General features: G+C 34.6%; 1 protein-coding gene and 1 long non-coding RNA gene across 4 annotated transcripts in view; one reads left to right on the forward strand and one right to left on the reverse strand.

Annotated features, from left to right (window-relative positions):
• Window positions 1–20,515, forward strand: part of LOC136030225 (trichohyalin-like) — a 185,779-nt gene that overhangs the window by 131,878 nt on the left and 33,386 nt on the right. For all 3 annotated transcript variants that reach the window (XM_065709039.1, XM_065709040.1, XM_065709041.1), the window contains 2 exons: window positions 3,331–3,453; window positions 17,443–17,596. In XM_065709039.1, coding sequence (XP_065565111.1) covers window positions 3,331–3,453; window positions 17,443–17,596 — 277 coding nt within the window. The remainder of the gene's footprint in view (window positions 1–3,330; window positions 3,454–17,442; window positions 17,597–20,515) is intronic.
• Window positions 9–19,888, reverse strand: LOC136030226 (uncharacterized). The gene is made up of 3 exons (XR_010618215.1): window positions 19,811–19,888; window positions 5,638–6,162; window positions 9–2,390 (listed from the first exon to the last, which is right to left on the reverse strand). It is a non-coding gene; the product is annotated as an uncharacterized LOC136030226 (long non-coding RNA).

The raw sequence follows: 20,515 nt of genomic DNA on the forward strand, positions 1-20,515 counted from the left end.
ATCAAGAATCAAATTTATTTGAAAATGCTATAACAGATACAATATTTGCAAAAACTCATGGTATCATTGCATTCGACTTGTCTGGCGCTCAAGATATGAGTTTTGTACGAACAAGGAGTGTTCATTTATTTTGCACATTTGCCGAGTCATTACCTGAGAGATTGCATTAATCTCATTAAATCAAGTTGAAACTTACTGGGTAATCACTCCCGAAGTTAGTATTCTACAAAACCTCGCACCATGAACATAAATCAAATAATCAGCGTATTTAATATGGATCTGTACAAGTTCAAATACAAATCCTATTGTATACCATTGGCTTTCCTTGAAAACTCAAAGTGTTAATAATACCATTATCATTGTTAATAGCTGTCTGTCAACCTTATAGACTTGGTCATTGGCTCTGCATCTTTCAAAAAGCGAAGAATATAGAATTGTTGATCCTTTTGGCCAACCATATACATTGTACACTCCTCACATCAATAATTCTATTGAAAGCAGTTGAAAAACCATTATTCAAGACCAGAAGAGAATGCAAGATTTGACGATTAAAAGCGGTGATTTTCATGCACTACTATATTTTGTTTTCCAGTGTCGTGGCTATACTTGAATTTTTCCACATTTACGTAGACAATCCTCGTCTGAATGAATTTCCTTTGGAAAATATTCTTTAATACCTTTATAATATTGATTTCAGTGCCTTACAAATAAATATTCTCAAAATATTTGTAAATTCGTTTATTACTTAAAAATGTATATATACATACGAAATAGTTTTTTCGTCTTTTTAGCTTTCTTCTTCTATGTATAGGTAGCTGTCGAGAACAAGTAATGGCATCGGATCATCTGAATTCACTGCATACTGATCTCGATGTGCAAAGCCAGGGTCATATTGTCTGCAGTACAATGTATCTTCACTATTATTGTATTTCTTTAGGTAGTCATTGATACTATTTTTATTAATACTGTAAAACTCACGTGTTTCAATTTGCTTATTTGAAGCCATGTCGCATACTATGTTTTCAAATGGAGAATCACTTTCTGTAACAACAAAATAAAAATTAGTAGGCTTATGATCATAGTAGCCATTGTCTTCACAACAATGATGTAGAGATCAGATTCTTCTGTTATTCCAACAGTTGAAGCGTAGTCCTGATTCTTCCTATCAAAACAATTATAAACCAACGACGATACCAGTCTCTTGGAAATAAACGAAAATCTCATTTAGGGTTCTTTATTTCCAATCACACCGGGATAGGTATTCTGCCACTGATTACATATATCATATTGACATTTGGAGGATAGAAATTCTCTAGTATGAGAGTCACAAATCTCTTCAAGACAGGAATTACGGTCTTTAACTTGTGCTGTATAATATCTATGCAATTTACACGGATTACATAAATTACATTATTTATCAGACTTGTCAATGATTTTAAAATTCTCACATGATGACCAGCTGTCCAGTGTATACATGTATATTGTACATATAGAACATCTATACATATAGTATAGAACATGTTTTCAGTTTTGACACTCTCACTGCTAAAATGAAACTTTTATATGATAGATAAAGAGAGTGTTCTATTCTAGTTCTATATAGAGAGAGGAGTAACCGAGTGACATCAGAAAATCTTTTTGGACAGGATCTTCCAAATTGTTGATTTATTTGTTGTTCTTATGAAAAATCACTTGGATAGATTGTTGAATCCTCATTGAATTTCTAAGGTATTTCAAAAGCAAATCCACAAAATCATTTTGTTTCTTTCCAATTAATATATCAATAAATGAATTAAATGCGTTTGGGCCACGAAGTAACAGTTATATACAATAGTCCAAAGACGAAGAATCACTTCTCGTTCTATCGTTAAGCATAATTTGAGAAAATATCTTCGTTTGAAGAAATAACTCTGGAAAATCATCATGTAGAATCAAACATTTTTCAAAATCACTAGAGTCTGCATGGCCTTTTGTTTCTCAAATCCATCCATTCTTAAATGCTAACACTCTCATAACTGACTACAGACTAACTAAGATATTTTCTACTTCAAGAATATTCCTAGAGGAACAGTAACCTACTAAAAATATCACACAAGAAAAACATTTTCGATACTATAGCGATATATCACTGATTTTTCGCTTACTGATTCAAATTGTTGTCCTCAAGGTATTTCATTATTACATTTAAAGCAGTTTGAAGTCTTTGTATATGCACTATTTCAAGTATTGCTGCAAAACATAACTGCTTCTCTAATTTGAATTTGCCCAATGATATCATATATCTTGCATACATATCATCCCGTTTAACACTTAGTCGAGATTCTCTTGTAATTTATACTGCTACGTTTGGTACTCTTGTCTTTACATCATTCATGCTGCTACCAGCTCCACTATAAACTTCTAATAGTTTAAACAAACCATTCATTTTAGCAAACATGTATTGTCAAATAAAAACCCCATGATAAAGAGTATGTTAAAACTGTTCTCTTTCTGAATTCTACTTTCTTATTAATATGAATTATATTAAAAACCCAGCCTTACTTTGGATCTGTCTGCTATGGCTGGTTGCTAGGGCCTCATAGCTATATGCAAATGTGAGTCCTATGGAAGTCTGCAAAAGAAATGTACCCTCTGGAGTTTCATCTGATATTTGACATTAGGGCAATTCTCATGCGTAGAGTGAATTGCCCTATTCACTCTACGCATGACTCTAAGTATAGGTAACCTATAGTGCCCAACTAAGGGTGTTTTAATGGGACCCATCTTCTCTCCACTACTAACGACAAGGATTCCCACTGAATTAGTTACAACTAGCGTATATCTACTATATACGTCCCTTGCTTGAATTTGTGTGCCCTGTTTGGGGACCATAGGTGCAAAACATTGACTTCTTAAGTGACCATCTCGAGGCTGTTCAAAAACGAATGAAAAAATCATATGGGTCCCCAAAATATGTAACGTATGTAAATGCAATTGCAACGTTGAAAATACTAACGCTTAGAGAACAGAGATTCCATCTCAGTACAAATTTGGAACGTTGCTCCTCACTAGTGAAAAATACAGTGCATTGTTTTCTCCTCTTATTGCCCCCAAAGCCAATACTTGATGCACGAACAAGTTCGAGTCAATAAGATGCAGAACTAGTCGATTCGGAAATTCTTTTATTCCGTTTTATACAAATCCAATTAATCACGCTTGGTTTTTTTCTTTTTTTGTTGTCAGAGATAGCGTTATTTAGTTGAAACTCTTGCTAATGCTATGAAAACTGTTTTTAAATAAAACGAAAATTGTGAAAAATGAAAATGTTATAACTTTATTTTTTTATTTCAGAGAAGATAGTCAGCAAAGATCTTGTCCGAGACTCAAGGGTTTTCACGGCAGGTCCAGAGGAGGCTCCTTGCGTCAGCTTCGGAGTATGACTGCTCAAGAATTTATAGACAACAGTCTTCGAAGGTAATGTCAAAAATATTTCAATTTTAGTTCTCAATAGACACGTAGTATCTAATCTCAATAGACCAATGTATGTTGAACATGGAAAACATTTTTGGCTGTTATACTGACAATTCTTGACTGATTTTTTTTTGTCTGTGAATGTAAGGGTGCTAAGGAGTTAGTAAGTATTTCCTGTTACACTTTTATCAAGCAACTCTATTTGCTCAATTTTTATTCCATGCTTAGTTATTTTTTGGCTAATATATTTTTCCATCTTTCAAATCCCCATATTTCCAATTTCCCTCAGCTAGTCACATCCCCATAAATATAGCTAAACTCTAACCTCACGCGATTGCACTGAACCACGGCTAATTAGGGGTGGTTGAAAGTTCAGTCTAGATGTAGACACAAACGGTATAAAACTAAACTACATGCAAACCAGGAATCCATAAAAACTCTCAGAATTCCTCTTAAACGCTGTTTAAGAAGATAAGCCTCCTTATAAAACGCTAAATCAGTTTCTCCATGGTCTATTGTTAACTTTATTACATACATTTAGTAGCCATCTTGGCCTGTCTTTTTGCCATTTTGTTAATGAATGTGCACAGTTTATAGTTTGTGAATGCTTTCATCTTTCAACAGCTGAGTAATAGCCAAGAAATGCTTGTAGTTCTGACATTTTGGGATATAGTAAGCAAGACTTGCCACAAAATCAGAAGACACTTGAATTCGTCAAATCATTGACTAATCATGGCTGCTGCAATGCAGTTTATTGTTATCTCAGTAACTTGGAACAGTAGAGCCAGTGTGACGGAACCTTCATTTTTCCTTTTCTTATTAACATAGCAATGAAAATTTGGGGTTCAAGTTTAAGTTTGTGCAATCTTTATTCAGTTCAAGCATATTCTTCTGCTGACAAATATGAGATATCAGATCACTATCACAGAGAAGGCCAATAATCAAAAGTGAAGGTTCGCCATATTAGGCAGATTTAAGCATGATGTTTCCTTTCTACTCGATGTTATGTGGAGGATCAAGCAGATATCCTTATCAATAAAAAACATTCCCAAAATTTTGATTCCTACATTTAGGTACTGAAAACTAATAAAGGAGTTTCTGAGAGTGATAAAGATGCTCGGTCACCAATATTTGTTGTTCAAGCTGTTTCCTTCAATCGATAAGCTTGAATTTTGTACAATATGGAATACAGGAAAAAAAAAATTAATATATAAGGAGAACGATAGAGACTTCACGAAAACTACTAAAAGGGATATGAGCATAGATGCAGAAAATAATTGCTTATTTTCGTATAATTTGATGGATGGTCCCATCATCCAATTAAAAAAAAGAGAATCACGGTTATTTTTATCAGGTTTAGTTGCAGCCATGTAAGGAGACATCCGTGTGGATAAAATTAATTGCGAACAGTTTTCTGGTAGCAGAAGATGTTTTACATGAAAGATCTTTTACCTGGAACAGTGGATGGGAGAGAACACCGCAAGATGACAATTTGCTTACCGTATACAAATGTCTCGAAAGATGAGTAACGTTACCTACAACGCGGCAATAAAAATGTATTTAAAAGAAAAATCATTGGAAAAAAGTGCATAGTTCTTACAGACAAAGACTTGTTGTTAGTAGTAACAGCAGTAAATGTTAGAAATTAAAGCAAAATAATTGTTTTCATATAGCCCATTTGTTCTTTGCTAATGTCATGTATTTGAAAATTTCGTATGAATAAAGGATAAAATAATTGTTTAATATGTATTTAGAATGGTTAGTACTGACGTGTCTTTCCCGCTTTTTTTTACTCTATTTGGTTAGCAGAAACTCGTAGAGAGAAGATTAAAGGTTTTCCAAAGGCTAATGCTTACATCTTTGTGATCGCTCTGGATCAAATTACTTAGTAAAGCTGGGAGTGGTACTTATTGGCAGTGGCTTTTTTGGGGGGAGGGCAGCTGCCCCCAATAACTTGGATAAAAAAGTATTGTATAGCCCATGTCCCCGAAGTCTCCGGATATGGACCCTTTTTGCCCCCTCCACCGATAAAAATAATGGAGCTACACCCCTGCTTGTGGGTTACATCTCTGTGTCCGGCAATGTTTGAAAGCTGATAAGGTCCTCTTCAGAGAAATTCTGTTTATGGGTATTTCTAAAATGAATGGTCGATTGAATTCATATACGAAATTTCGGATGTCACGCTACCTTGTGATAAAATTTTGTCATTCACTTCCGCTTTGTAACTTATGGGTCCGCTTCCAATTGCCGCTTGCCCTCGACAAGTAGACTATTGGCTAAAAATCTTCAACTATCAATGGTTGGTCCTTTCGATCAGTATGAAGGAAGAAATTTATCTCTTCACTTTCTTTGAAAAATTGTTGTTTTTGTTTGTTGTTGCTATATTTAAAATTCCCAGTTTTTCGAAGTTCTGTTAAGGTGACAGAACACACGACAGATCTGTTGTATTCTGCACCCGTTCATTACATAAATGCAATCAGCTTAGATCTCAAATTTTTGACAGCTCTCGATGATAACAAGTTCAATTAGCCCTTCGCCTTTGTCATATTTAGCCAACAAGATACGATAGCCATGGTTCGCAAAATGAGATCAAGACACAAGTCCCACTTAAAGTAGATATCGGTTGACCAAGACTAGGTGGACCAATCGTATGAGTGGTTGTCTGGCTTGTGCCATGAGAAAGGACCCTGCAGCAACGTCAACTAGCATTTACTGAAAAACAAAAAAAGCTTTAATCAAGTCCTTACAGAAATGCATACGTCAGATTCCAGTTCGCATGGTGAGAACTACCTATTGGCCATATGGAAAAAAAAAAACTAACTCTAACGTTAATTCTATCTGATTTTTTTTTATTATATGCTAAGAAGAAATCCTTAAATTTCAAGGTTTTTGCTACTCTTCAACCTTCAGTAAGAGCTATGCGCCCTTAGAATCCATGAAACACCTCGTGGTAAAGACCAGTAAAGAGCGACCCAGCTCAATAGTAAACTAAACTCTAAAACACGGAATTTTGAAACCAGTAGTTACATCAAAAGGATTGCATATTAATGCTGATTTTAAACATACAAGTTTTATCAAGTTTAATCTTACCCATTAGAACTGACGAGCCTGAGAAAATTTGCCTTGTTTTAGAAACTAGGGGGGACAGCCCATAAAAGTCATAGAACCGTAACAAAATCACACCATCAGATTTAACGTATCATAGAACCCTGCTGTAGAAATTTCAAGCTCCTGTCTACAAAAATGTGAAATTTCGTAATTTTTCCCAGAAGACAGATCATGGATGCGTGTTTTTTTTCTTTTCCAAGGGGTGATCATAAGAGGTTACATGGGAGGATCTTTCCATGGAGGAATTTATCATGAGGGAAGAGAAAATAACGAGAAAATAAATATTTTTTTTCAACTGGAAGTAATGAGCAGCATTATAACTTGAAACGAACATAAATTATTACGTATATTATGGGGTTCGGCTCCTCCTCAATACCTTGCTCTTTACTTTAAAGTATTTTTAGTAATTTCAACTATTTATTCAACGGTCTTTGTGATTCAGGGGTCATTCTTAGGTTTGGATAAGGGGTCATTCTTAGGTTTGGATTTGTGATTCAGGGGTCATTCAAAAAGATTTGGGATAAAATTCAAGTTTTAGTGTAAAGAGAGAGGTATTGACGAGGGAGCGAACCCCCTCATATACGTGATAAAAATACACAAATATAGAATTTCGTTACGTAAGTTAATTTGTAACATAAGTATGTTTATTACTATAAAAAACATTCGTAAAAAAAAAATCTAGTTACATTTTTAAGTCACCAAACAACCCCTTTCATTTACGGAATAATTTTTGTTCGTTTAAGTTTTAATGCTGCATATTACTTGCAGTTAAAAAATATTTTTCTTTTTTATTTAATATTGAAAGAATCGGCTTATTATGTTGATTCAAAATATAGAAGTTTCATTAACTTTAGTTTTGCCCATCAAAGACTACAGGCCTGAGAAAATTTGCCTGATTTTCAAATAAAGGGAGAAATGCCCCATAAAAAGCACAGAATCTTAGTGAAAATCACGCCGTCAGATTCAACGTATCAGAAAACCCTACTCTAAAGGTTTCAAGCACCTATCTCTAAAATGTTGAATTTTGTCATTTTTGCCAGAAGAAAGATCACCGATGCGTGTTTATTTGTTCTTTTTCCCCCCAGGGGTTATCATATTAACCTAGTTCTCCTACAAAATTGGGAGAGGGCTCATTTGAACGGAGACTGAAAGTTATAGGGCCCTTGTATGTGACTAAATGATCGGAGGGCAACTAGGCCCCCTCTCACGCCTATATTGTCTCCAAATCCTCCGATCAAAATTTTGAGATAGCGATTTCGTTCAACATATTTAAAAAGCCAAAACGCTATGCCCTTGGAGATAATATGACCCCCCACAACCCGTGAGAAAATATCTTTAAGTTATAAACCTTGTCTATTATCTACGTGTTTGGTAACATGTTATTTGGAAACAAGGCAGTAAGTAAGCATACATTTTTCGTGTGGGGGAGATCTAATTTTCTAAAGGAGGAATTTTCCATGGGGAGGGAAGTTTTCAGAGGTAGAATTTTTCAAGGGGAATTTTATGATAGGGGAATCTGCAAGAATTCAAATACGAAATCCTCCTTGGCTAGCTTTCTCTTTGCCGACTCAGTTTTACGAGTGGAGATACTAAGGGTAATTGTTCGGGTAAATTTTCACCAGAAATGAATTGTCTAGAGATTATATCTGTGGAGAGGAGGTATTTTTCCGTGGAGGTTAAGCCAGATTTCTTGGTATTAAAAAAAACGATCAGAAATTGTATTAAAAAAACAAGTTTTTTCAACTGAAAGTAAAATTTAACATTAAAACATAAAACGAACAAAAATTATTGCGTATATGAAGGGGCTGCCCCCTCCTCAACACCTCGCTCTTTATGCTAAAGTTTAAATTTTGTCCCAATTCTTTGAGAATGACTCCTGGAACACATAGTTATTTTAATTAGAACAATAAGAAGCTTTTTTAAAATAATAAAAAACTTGTTTTCTCTATTTAATCCCACTTCGAATCCGAAACCCTTCCTCTTAAAATCTAGTATTTGAATTTATCTGAGAATTTACCACTGTTTCTTCCACTATTTCTTATGCGTGGAGACGGTGATTTATTCCTTCATAGTGTGATTATTTGATGATATAGCAGTTTAGCAAACCTAATGGCAAACTGCAAAGAATTAATGGAAGTACAAAAGCATATTTCAAGGTTTCGTTTTTTAAAGGTATGAATTACAAATTACACCAGATCTATCATCATGTGAGTGAATTGACTGCCTATTAAAATCAAGTCGGCTTTGTTTTGAAAACTAGTTATAACGATTGATAAGGTTGTGAATTTGACTTGACTGTATATGGTAATGATCCTTGCACAGAAAAAAGTTTGTTAATGGTGTCAATGGACTAAAGCGAAATTTACCGCATTGTTTTTGTTAGTGGGAAGGAATTTGAGACGTTTCGAGAAGCCCAATGGCGCCATTATCTTTTATTCTAACAAAAAAGGATAAGAAAACGAGGTAAAAAAAAAAAACCAAGTCTCTGTAGATGTGTAGACAAAGAAGACAATTAGGTTCACTCTTTCACGTTGAAATCTTCATGGGTCTTTGCAAACCTAAAATCCCAATTGACTTCGAGCTTGAAAGCGTTAAATTAAATTTCTTGTTATTTTTCAAGATTGTACCAAATGAAAAACCAAGTGCCAAAAATCGTATATATATATAGTTTTTTTTTACTATATGTTGTATTACTGATCTGGATTTGTGTGAGAGTAGTTGCGTGGGGAGGGTTTCCACCGAGGTTACGTTCGTACTAATTTTGGTGCGTTTTAAGTAAAAGGTTGCTTTTACGTTTCGGTCCTAAAAACGTTACATTTTTGTTGCGTTTTTGAATTTATGTTACAATCTTGATAATGAATAAGATGCACGTTTTCTGAGTTGACTCTGAATAATCAATTTTTCCCCGTGAAAAATTCCCGCTGTTCCCGGTTCAATTACACTGACATGACTATCGACATTTTTTCATATCGGGATGGTCTAATATTATGACACGATTCTTTAATCTTAAGGATGAGAAAACAACCGTTTCGCTTACTCGCATGGTAAGTTAGACTAACAATCTCTTATGTGAGGCAATGATGTAAGAAAGCAAATAGATTTTGCCCTATCTTGTCTATGGTCAACAGCTTGTATCAGTCGATTCTTATTCAGTCAACACTCATGTTGAAATTATACACAAAAGAAGCAAGCTGAAGTCATGAAGAAAAATTTATATAAAAACATAGTTAAGTAATAATAGCAGCTATTTTCTTTATAATTAATTTTTAAATATGTGATTATAAGGTGATAAATCTGTTACTCTTTAGACACCAACCCCAACTCCTTCCAAATGCTTGGACATAATATCAGGCTATAAACAAAACTTCCTGTTTTTATTTGGAATCATGAACAGATGATACTGAAAAAATAGTTGAAACTGTCAAAAAGAGGTAATTTTCAGTTATAACCAAGGCTATACCCAAGCATTGAGGAGGAGGGGAGATTAGTAATGCTGGCATTCCTGATTTTATGTTAGGCTATTTGGAAGTATCCTGGTCAATTTTTTGACATTTTATCCCCCTCCCCTCTGAGGTCCCACATACAACTGTAGAAATACATTTCATTGCTGTGTTGAATCTCGTGATTACTTTTTCTCTTGTTAAGACCAGTTTCTGCTATTTCGAATCCGATGAAATTCAGCCTCGGAGCAATGATAACAATATAACTGTGAATATAAGTATTATTAGGAAAGTTATTAGAAATGTTATTTGAAAGGCGATATCTTAAATAAATTTAAGATACCGTTTTCAGATGTAAAGGTTCAGAGTCTCATCTTTATTTGGATTTGGTCAATCCAAAGTTAACAGACTAAACTTTGAAGTTCAGAGTGCAGACTTAAAAGTCCATAAATTAAAGTTGAGCGTAGCTTCGAGAAACAGATCCAATTTCATTAGCAAAAGTCAGTTGAGGCCTGGAAAAACCTATCCATTTACAGTTAATTTTCAAGATTCTCGAAACTAGTAAAGTAAATTTTGCTTACCCGGCAAGTAAAACCATTTGTTTTTCCTGTTTAATATGTTTCACGGATACCTCTCTCATGTCGATGATGAGACACAGAGTAGAGACATTTTTCTCTTATAATAAGTAAGCCAGATTTAGATGTTAATCATTTTGTCAATCTAAGAGATGAGGCTGACAATCTTTTCTTACGATTTTATAAAATTTTACGCTGACATTGACTTGTCTACCCCAGTCTAGTGCTGCCACAAAGCGTCAGTTTTCTGACTTAAAGATATAAATACCCCAATCGACAATGGACTCAATCCGTAAACTGTTTTTGATCTTATGCATGACAAAAGAGAGATTCCTGAACCAAGTTCTTGGGAAATCCTGGAAACCATTGCAAGAAAAGCAAGGAAATGAAAAGAATAAACTCCCAAGTTAAGCATGTTCCCAAATTAATTATGTTTGCTTCGCTGTATGAGTATCTAATATGTTTGTATTAAATCTGGATAAAAAGAAAGTTTTAAATTAAGTCCTAGGCAAATATCTTTTTGAGCTGTGAATCTAGGTATTGTGGAATAAAAAAACAATTATTACTTTTGTTTTTCTCAAAAGTATCCTGAATTACATCCAAATCGATGACAAACCTTAACAGACTAAGGCACATCTTGGTAGAACTTGAGCAAATGCGCCCTATTTAGAATATGCACCTGATTCGTTTCATTCTTCCACATTCTCTTGCGTTATGTTTAAAAAGATGAATGAAGATCCTGTTAATGGTTTATTTTTATTTTCTTGCGCGAGAACCAAGTGTCATTCAAAATTGCTTGAGAGAAAAGGCCGAATTCCGTCTTGAATGCTTGGCTTTTTATGCTGCAGAAGCAAATAAGGATTCCAATTCATTAAAAGTTAGAAAGGAGGACGGAGTTTTTAAGTTTTTTAATCATGAAACAAAAAAGTTTCTCTTAAAATTTTGAGGGGGATTTTTTAATGAGATAAAATAAAACAATATTTTTTCAAAATATACAGGCAACAAATGCTCCCCCTCCCCCTTCTAAGTGCCACTCTTGATACTGAAATAAACGCATCCTGCCTTGAAAACTAACTTTCCTGTCAAAAGTTACATAAAAGTTACGTTTTTAAGATGCTGGGCCTTACGAATGTTTTGGTCCGGTGGCAACCCTGTGCTTGGGTTAGAAAGGAGCTGAAGGTTTACCATTTCAAGTCATGGTTACTAAGGTAACCATGGTTAAGAAGGTTTTAAGAGAAAAGTAAAGAGCTAGGCCTACAATAAACCAAAGACAAACAGAAATAAAGTCAAATAATAATTAGAGCGTACAACGACCACAAATAACTGTCAATGACTAAATAGAAACACTAAAAAATAAGAAAAAACAGAAACTATAACAGAAATAGGGCTAGCTCACGTTATGCCTTCTAAAGACCAGAACGTTATTTGTGCTTTACAAAAAAAATTATTTTTATTTCGGGTTACGTGCTTTTATTTGTCATAACAAAAAAAAAACAACTAATATTCAAGATTACTGAGAAGAACAAATGAATGTAGATTTACAGTTTATTATGCATTGATATTCATTCCTGAAAGTCTTGTTATTTTTAGACTGCTTAACGTTAGACATCAGAAATATTCAAATTTTATTTTGTTTCGGGTAAAGCTAAATAACAGTTTGGTGTTTAAGAACCACCTGTTTGTTTTAAAAGACACTATATTTTTTTATTGCTTAATAAAAGTAGTGGAGGGATTAAGCGGCCCATGAGGACATCATTTTCATATACCGTAAACCTAATTGCATATACAATAAATTGTATCATCATGATCGTGCGAATGAGTGCTTATATAAACACGTCTTTTAGAGGCAACGTACGGTCATCCATGTTCAACCTCCAAGGTGCCAAATGCCCCTTCCCAAAATTTTACCTCCGCCTTGTTTTAAACTTAGAAGTTTCGGACGTCGTATTTTTTGAACGTAGAATTTTTTGGGACTTAGACTTTATTGGACTCTGGAATTTTTTGAAGTCGATTTCTTGGACTTAGAATTTTGAACTTTACTACCAGCTCACATGTGGTATACTAGAGTCTGAAATAGGTAAATTAAGTTTTTGCCAGAGTCTGAGAGTGATGAATCGGATTTTTTTAAAGTTAGAGCCATTTTGAGTTGGAATTTATCGAGATTCAATCAGACACAGAAACTACTACCACCTCACAAGGAGTATACTAGAGTCTGAAAAAAGTGAATTAAATTTTTACCAAAGTCTGAGAGAGATCAATCGGATTTTTTTGGAGTTAGAGACATATGAAGTGGGAATTTATCCAGATACAGTCAGACACAGACACCGCTACTAGCTCTCAAGTGGTATACTAAAGTCTGAAATAGATGAATTAAGTTTTTATCAAATCTGAGAGAGACGAATCGGATTCTTTTTAGAATTAAAGACATGTAAATTAGGAATTTACCAAGATTCAATCAGACACAGACGCTACTACAAGTTCACATGGGGTATACTAGAGTCTGAAACAGATAAATTGGGTTTTTACGAAAGTCTGAGAGAGATGAATAAGATTTTTCTTAGAGTTAGAGACATACGAAGTGGAAAATCAGTCATACACAGACACTACTAGCAGCTCACAAGTAGTATGAACGAGTCTGAAATAAGTGAATTAGGTTTTTAGCAAAGTCTGAGAGGGATTAGCGTGACCGACCACGCTACTCTAACCCAAACGGAACTAACTTAAAAGTAGTTAACTTATTGTAACCTAACCTGCCGCCCCGAAACCTAATTCACCTATTTCAGACTCTAGTAAAACACTTTTTAGCTGTTAGAGTGTCTGTGTGTGTGGCTGAATCTTGATAAATTCCTACTTCATATGTCTCTAATTCTAATGTTCTACTTCACCAGTTTCAGACTTTAGTATACCATGCTTGAGCTGGTATTAATGTCTCACTCTAACTGAATCTTCATAAATTCCCTTTTTGTCTCTAACTCTAATAAGACTCTGATTCATATCTCTCAGGCTTTGGTAAATACCCAATTCGCCAAATTTCATACTTTAGTATACCACTTGTGAGCTGGTAGTAGTGTATGTGTCTGACCGAATATTGATAAATTTCCACTTTGTATGTCTCTAACTCTAAAAAGAATTTTATTCATCTCTCAATGACTTTGGTAAGAACCTAATTTCGGACTCTAGTGTACCACTTATTAGCTGGTAGTAGCGTCTCTGTCTGACTGAATCTTGATAAATTCCCACTTAGTATGTCACTAACTCTAAAAAGAATACGGTTTATCTCTTTGAGACTTTGGTAAAAACCTAATTCATCTATTTCAGATTCTAGTATACCGTTTGTGAGCTGGTAGTAGACTCTAGTACTTTGGTAAAATCTAATTCATCTATTTCAGACCTTAGTATACCAATTGTGAGCTGGTAGTAGTGCCTGTGTCTGACTGAATCTTGATGAATTCCCACTTCATCTGTCTCTGACTCTAAAAAGAATCCGATTCATTTCATCTCTCTCAGACTTTGTTGAAAACGCAATTCACCTACTTCAGAGTCTAGTGTACCACTTTGAGCTGGTAGTAGTGTCTGTGTCTGACTGAATCTTGATAAATCCCTTCTTTATATGCCTCTAACCCTTAAAACAATCCGATTCATCTCTGTCAGACACTGCTAAAAATCTAGTTCACCTGTTTCAGCCTTTACTATACCACTTGTGAGTTGGTATACTTGTGAGTTCTGTGTCTGAGTGAATCTTGACGAGTTCCCCTTTATATGTCCTAATTTTATAAAGAAAAGCAATTCAATTCTCTCAGACTCTGGTGAAAACCTATTTCATCTATTTCAGACTCTATTATACGACTTGTGAGCTGGTAGTAGTGTCTTTGTCTGACTGAATCTTGAAACATTCAATTCATATGTCTCAAACTCTAAAAAATCTGATTCATCTCTCTCAGACTTTGGTAAAAACCTAATTCACTTATTTTTGAATCTAGTATACCATATCTAATATATCATGCTTGCAAAACGGAGTACTTAACATTTCGAACCATAAATTTGATTCAAAGAAACATATGTTCATTGAGCTTGGTGCAAAACAGAGTACAAAAACATTTTGATGCACACATTTGAATCGAAGAAACTTATCTTCATCGAGCTATGTGCAAAACAGAGCATGAAACATTTTGAACAACATACTTGATTCAAAGAAATGTATCTTTACCATGAAATGTATTTTTTCTATTTTTACTCAAAACAGAGTACAAAACACTTCGAATCACAAATTTGATTCAAAGAAACGTATCTTAATTGAGCTTTGTGCAAAAAAAGTACACATTTTGAACCACGCATTTTTTGAAACAAATGTATCTTAATCGAGCTTTGCGTAAAACAGAGTCCAAAAACTTTTGAACCACACATTTGATTCAAAGAAACGTATCTTCATCGAGCTTTGTGCAAAACAGATTACAAAAAATTTCAACAGGCTTCTTTAAAAATTCCAAATACAAACATTCCCGAAAATTCTAATTTCAGAAAGTTATAAGTCCAAAAGAATTCCAATCCAAGTCCAGAAAATTCGAAGTCTAAAAAATGGAGGAGGTAAAAAGGTGGAGAGGGGTATTGGGCCCCTTGGAGGCTGGACATGAATGACCATAAGTTTCCTCTAAAAGAATTGTAGATATAAGCACTCATTCCCATGAATGTGACAATACAAGCAGTTACACTATGACTATGTTATAGCTGCTGTCAATTAAAGTTCAGTACTATATCATAAATTGTATTTGTCAAATTTGAAATCAAATGAAACGGTTTACTTTTTCTCGTTAATCATGCCTAGACAGGTATTTGTAAATGAGTTGCCGGTGGAATAATGCTAATGATGTATCTCTTGTACTACGCTCATGTAAATAGGTCATCGGATCTAGTGTCTTTAGAGCCCCAGGAGTTTTAGGGTACATACGATTAGGTTTTTTAGGATATATGAAAATGATGTCCTTACAGGCTTCCGGAATCCCTTCACTACTACTAAAATAATTAACGTTAGAAAACAGAAAATATTTAAAATCTATTTTAATTTGAGTAAAGGGCATATATTATTCTGGTCTCTAAAAAGCATCAGTTTGTTTTTAAAAGACACTACCTTTTTTTTAATGCTTAATAAAATAATTTTTCAAATCTTTTTTTCATTTTTGAACCTTAAGAATCAAGGTTTGGATTTTCTATTTACATTTTAGGCAAAATTTTTAAGTAAATCTTAATAATAGATATAATGTAGCTTTTTGGATAGATGGGCACAAGGAATAATATTCAAAAATAGGTTTAAATCAGCATAACCTTTCGGGCTTTGTAGGACTGAAGGATTTTTGACCGATCATGATACAGCCTTGAGTGAAGAGTGTAGACACATGAATCAATCATCTTTCTCCATAGTTTCAACCAAATTCCCTTAGACTTTCCTGGGGCGTCATGCATATACCCTTTTGACAATATTAAATGCATATAGTGTCTTTTGATGTGGTTCAAAAACCCACTCCATATGCCCAGGAATTTTTTAATAAATTGAATAAGCAGTGTCTTTATAATTAGTTCAGTATCCCCAACAATATGCCCTGAAAGTTCCAACCTAATACCCTTATCTTTTACTGGTATATTTTGCACAGGTTCCCTTTTGGTGGACTGGATAGATGTAATGTCTTTTTTTACAGTCTTTTTAACTTTCGCTGAAAATATCAACTTAATACAGAATTTCGTTCCTGAGATATAGCATCTATGCCTCTTTGACAACCTCGAAAAGCTTGAATTATTTTGATTTAGTTCAATAGCAGTAGCAGTAGTAGCAGCAGTAGTAGTGTCAGTCACATTCACAGAGGTAGTAGTAATAGTAGCAGTCGTAGTTGCAAGTATTCAAAGTCGCAGTGAAAAGAATTCGGAATCGCAGTGACAAGTGGTCACAGTCATAGTCACATAGTAGTAGCATTGGAAGTAGTAATAGTCGTAGCATAAGAAGTAATTGTAGTGATAGTACTCGTAGCGTAGCAATAGTACTCGTGGCAGTAGTAGCACTATCCCTGAAAGATTGAACTTAATACACTGTGCCGTTCCTGAAACATTGCTGATACGACCTCGTGACAATTTACCTCGGCCTTTCACAATTTACAAAAAAAATGCCATTCTCAAATTTTGATCGATTGTCTTTGAGGAGAGGGCAGCTAAAAAGGGCACAGAAGACGAATGGCTGCCCTTGAATAATTTTTCATTCTTTATAAGGTCGCTAAACTTTCAATTTCCTTTCGAACCCCCCCCCCCCGCCCAAAAAATTCTACTCCTATTTACTTGCAAATGCTTTTAGCATAGTATTATATAACCTTAGCGTACAAAGCGGGGGGGGGGGTTGAGGAAAGGAAAGCTTCGCTCATATCAGGAATGAGCTCTTTACATTCATTTGAAAAACAAAGCTTGTGTTTTTTTTATTTATTTAATGGCTAAAAGTGAATTGGCCCGAGAGGGATCCGACGAATAAATTTACCGTCGGGGTGTAATCTTTCGTCTTGGTGGCCAAGCTTAAAATGGAGTTATTTGGTGTGCAGAGGTACACGGTCAAAAGATATTGTAGATACACTAAATTTTAACCTTTCTTTTTTATTAAATTTGCTGTTTATGGCGGGAAATATATTTAAAAACCAACAAATGAGCTACCTTTGAAGGAACTCTGAAACAGAGGACAGGGCAGTGAGATATTACTAGTTTTTTCTTACGAAAGTCCAACGACAATGTAAAAAGGATTCAATCAATTTACAGCACCCGACGAAAAAATTGAAAAAAGAAGGAAAATATGCCCATAAAACCTAAGAAAAAAAATATTAAAAGGAATTAATCTGTTTTAGCCTTCCGGGCTGTCGTAGCCTCATAGCTTTAGACGGTGAGGATCGAAGAATAATTGAGTTGATGGCTACAAGAAGACTGACGCAAGCTGAATCGGAACGCAAAGCTAGGGAAGTACGACTCTTTTGGGAAGAGGACAGAGGGAACGCCATCTATGTAAGTCGTATTCTTTCTTTTTCTGTTTAAAAAAAAACAACTCAATAAACGTTTAGAGTCAATCCCTATATAGTGTAACAGTAAGATAGCTAAAAGTTTCATTTACAATAATTTTAGCAAAACCCAATTCAAAACTCGACCTTCGACCCCACTAACTTCAATCAATGCTTCAACATCAACCACAAAATTCCCCCCATGCAGAATTGGCCATGACAAAATTTCACCTACGACCCTGGCAAGACATAACCCAGCAAAATTTTTACCGTGGTATAAATACCCCGTACGAAAATTAATCCTTGCAAAACTTGATTGCCAAACAACATGTCATAAGACAATTTTGCCTTTCGAAGAGCACGTTGTTGCATAGCTAGTCATGACTGTGCTTCCACTTTTTTAGAGAGGACAAGGAAGGTTTATGACAATAGTTGCCATATACTTGGATGATAACCATAATATATTGATAGGGAGACGCATGCTCAAAGGGAGAAACAAACTCTAGTTTTGGAAAAATTTGTGATATTGCAGCTAAAAATCTTTTTTTGTTGATTTTCTTGTAAAAATAAAACCTGTGGCTTAAGTATTCAATATTATACATTTTGTAATGTGTTCAATGGATATTTTAGAATTTGGGCGAATGAGGCGAGATTTCTGATGTCAAAGCTGAAGATGTAAAATACAAGTACCATAATATTTTTTTACTTGCTTTTGACTCGCATACTAAGCATAAAAGTGAGTTGATGGAAACTACCCTTCACATCTATCCTCTATATCATATCATATCATGCCGCTGATCAATTTGGCTACAGAATCATTACAGCCCTTCATTGAATTTGTATTATTGGATTTAAACCAGTCCTTTTTCTAGAGACTTTACTCATCTAAACGACTACCAGCATTTTTGTAGCTTAGAAATTTAGAAATAGCTGTTCCAGATAAGAGTCCATTGTGTGTGTTCCTTGCTCTGCTCAACCCAGACAACGAAAGGCTATCCTTAGGATATCCTCTAGCTTAAACTTAAAGCCAGACAAAAGTAATTAATCATCGAAATTCAAGCTGTAAACAGGGATAAAAAGAAAACCTTTTCAGGATACTGTCAATTTGTTTATGAGTAATAATACCTGTATTGTTTAACGTGGTCAACCTTAAAACCCGCTTTGCTTCGACTAATTGTGCCTGGAAAGAAAAGAAAATGAGAAGAATATGTCCCGATAAATAAAATTTGAAACTCAGAGAATTCTGATCTGGCCTCTAGATGTTTTTCTCTAAGGAAAGATGGAGAAGAAAAAAATGCTCTCTTTTTTGTCAATATTTTGGTTTCCAGGATCCACTGATCCTGTAAAACATCATCCTGTCAGGACTTCATCCAAGTTGTAGTTTGTGAGTTGGTTTTCATACTAATTTCAAAAATACGAAAATTAAAACCAGGCGAACATGGAAAAGCTACTATTGTCAAATGTTCGCTATGGAGCGTAGTAGTTTGTCGAAATTGAGCCAAAAGTTGGAATTTTCTCAACCAGTCCAACATGTTTTGGTGAAATTTCATAAAAATCGTTGATTTTGGAATTTTAATCTTCTGGGGTCCAGTTTTCATTTGAGAAAATTTCTAGGATTTTCCGGGAACCCCCAGGGAATTCAGGGATTATGGAAAGGTTGATATGATTAAACATTCTATAAATGATCTGATTCAAGGTAGAATGACACCACCGTCCCGTCAAGCAGCTTCGAATACATAAATAATTACCAGAATTTAGACAGACACATACACAGGAATATTTTCAAGGGGTCCCAATAATAAAGAAATAGCTAGGGGGGGGGGAGGGTTTAAAAAGTAAAAATTAAATTCTAGTAGATAATTTAAAAAGAAGTTTCCAGAAATTATAAAAATGAGGCTATTGTTTGAGGATAGGGTCCGAGTTCCTGCGTATCATTCCCCCCCTCCGTGCGTCACTGATATTCAGGTATGCAAACATACAAAAATTATCACCAGAAGAAATGAAATAATTACAAAAAACGAACTAAAGTGAGTGAAAGAGTGCCATTAGATCACGGGGAGATATTATATATTAAGCAAGGTCCAACCTAATCTTCTATCCCAGATCTTAGCTCATCTCTGCGTCCACAGCAGTACACAAAAAGACCTGACACCTCTGCTCCAAACACTTGCGTGTTTTAACTATCACATTTTAACTTTGACAATTTTTTAGGCTTACTTACAATTCAGAAGTATTTAGATGTAAAGGTTGTAATTCTTTTCGTCACATGCTATATAGCTTCTATACTTCCTAGGGCATCTGATATTCCCCGATTCTCCAACTCGCGAAGTTGAGACACCTGTACCCACACATGTGCAATAAAACAACCGATATGTGTTTCTCCTCAAGTAAGAAATTTGTTTTATGATGCAAATTACTATTTTAATACTCCTTGGAAATATTTTCTTTGTTTAAACTCATATAGATTTAAGTTTTAAAAAAACTGGGAAAACTTTTTAGGCCTCGAATTTTCGAGTCAGGTTACAAATAAACAATGATTTAGGCCTTTTATACGTATTTTGTCCCATTGGTCGAAAACCTGTAATTTATTCTACATTCGCCCAGTTTAAAAGCGTTTTGGATGCTCAGATGTTTTTATGTACTACCATACTTTTTTTTTACTTACTTTTCTCTTTTAAGATTAATGATACCTTGCCTCTTCTCCACGGATCGGTAGAAGGCTGCTTTTAATTGATTTTTCTATTTCAATTTTTAATCCACTTTTGTCTGTAAATTTTACTCTTAAGACTTGTAGTTTTTTCATATTTTCATAACTAAACCTTTCAATATGTTACTCTATCTAAAAACGGTAACAGTTACATCAATCTTGACTCTTTAATCATGATATTTTCCTCCTTTTTGTTACAAATGTTGCCTTATTTTCCCA

Source organism: Artemia franciscana, chromosome 8, assembly GCF_032884065.1.
Source record: "Artemia franciscana chromosome 8, ASM3288406v1, whole genome shotgun sequence".
Taxonomy (NCBI): domain Eukaryota; kingdom Metazoa; phylum Arthropoda; class Branchiopoda; order Anostraca; family Artemiidae; genus Artemia; species Artemia franciscana.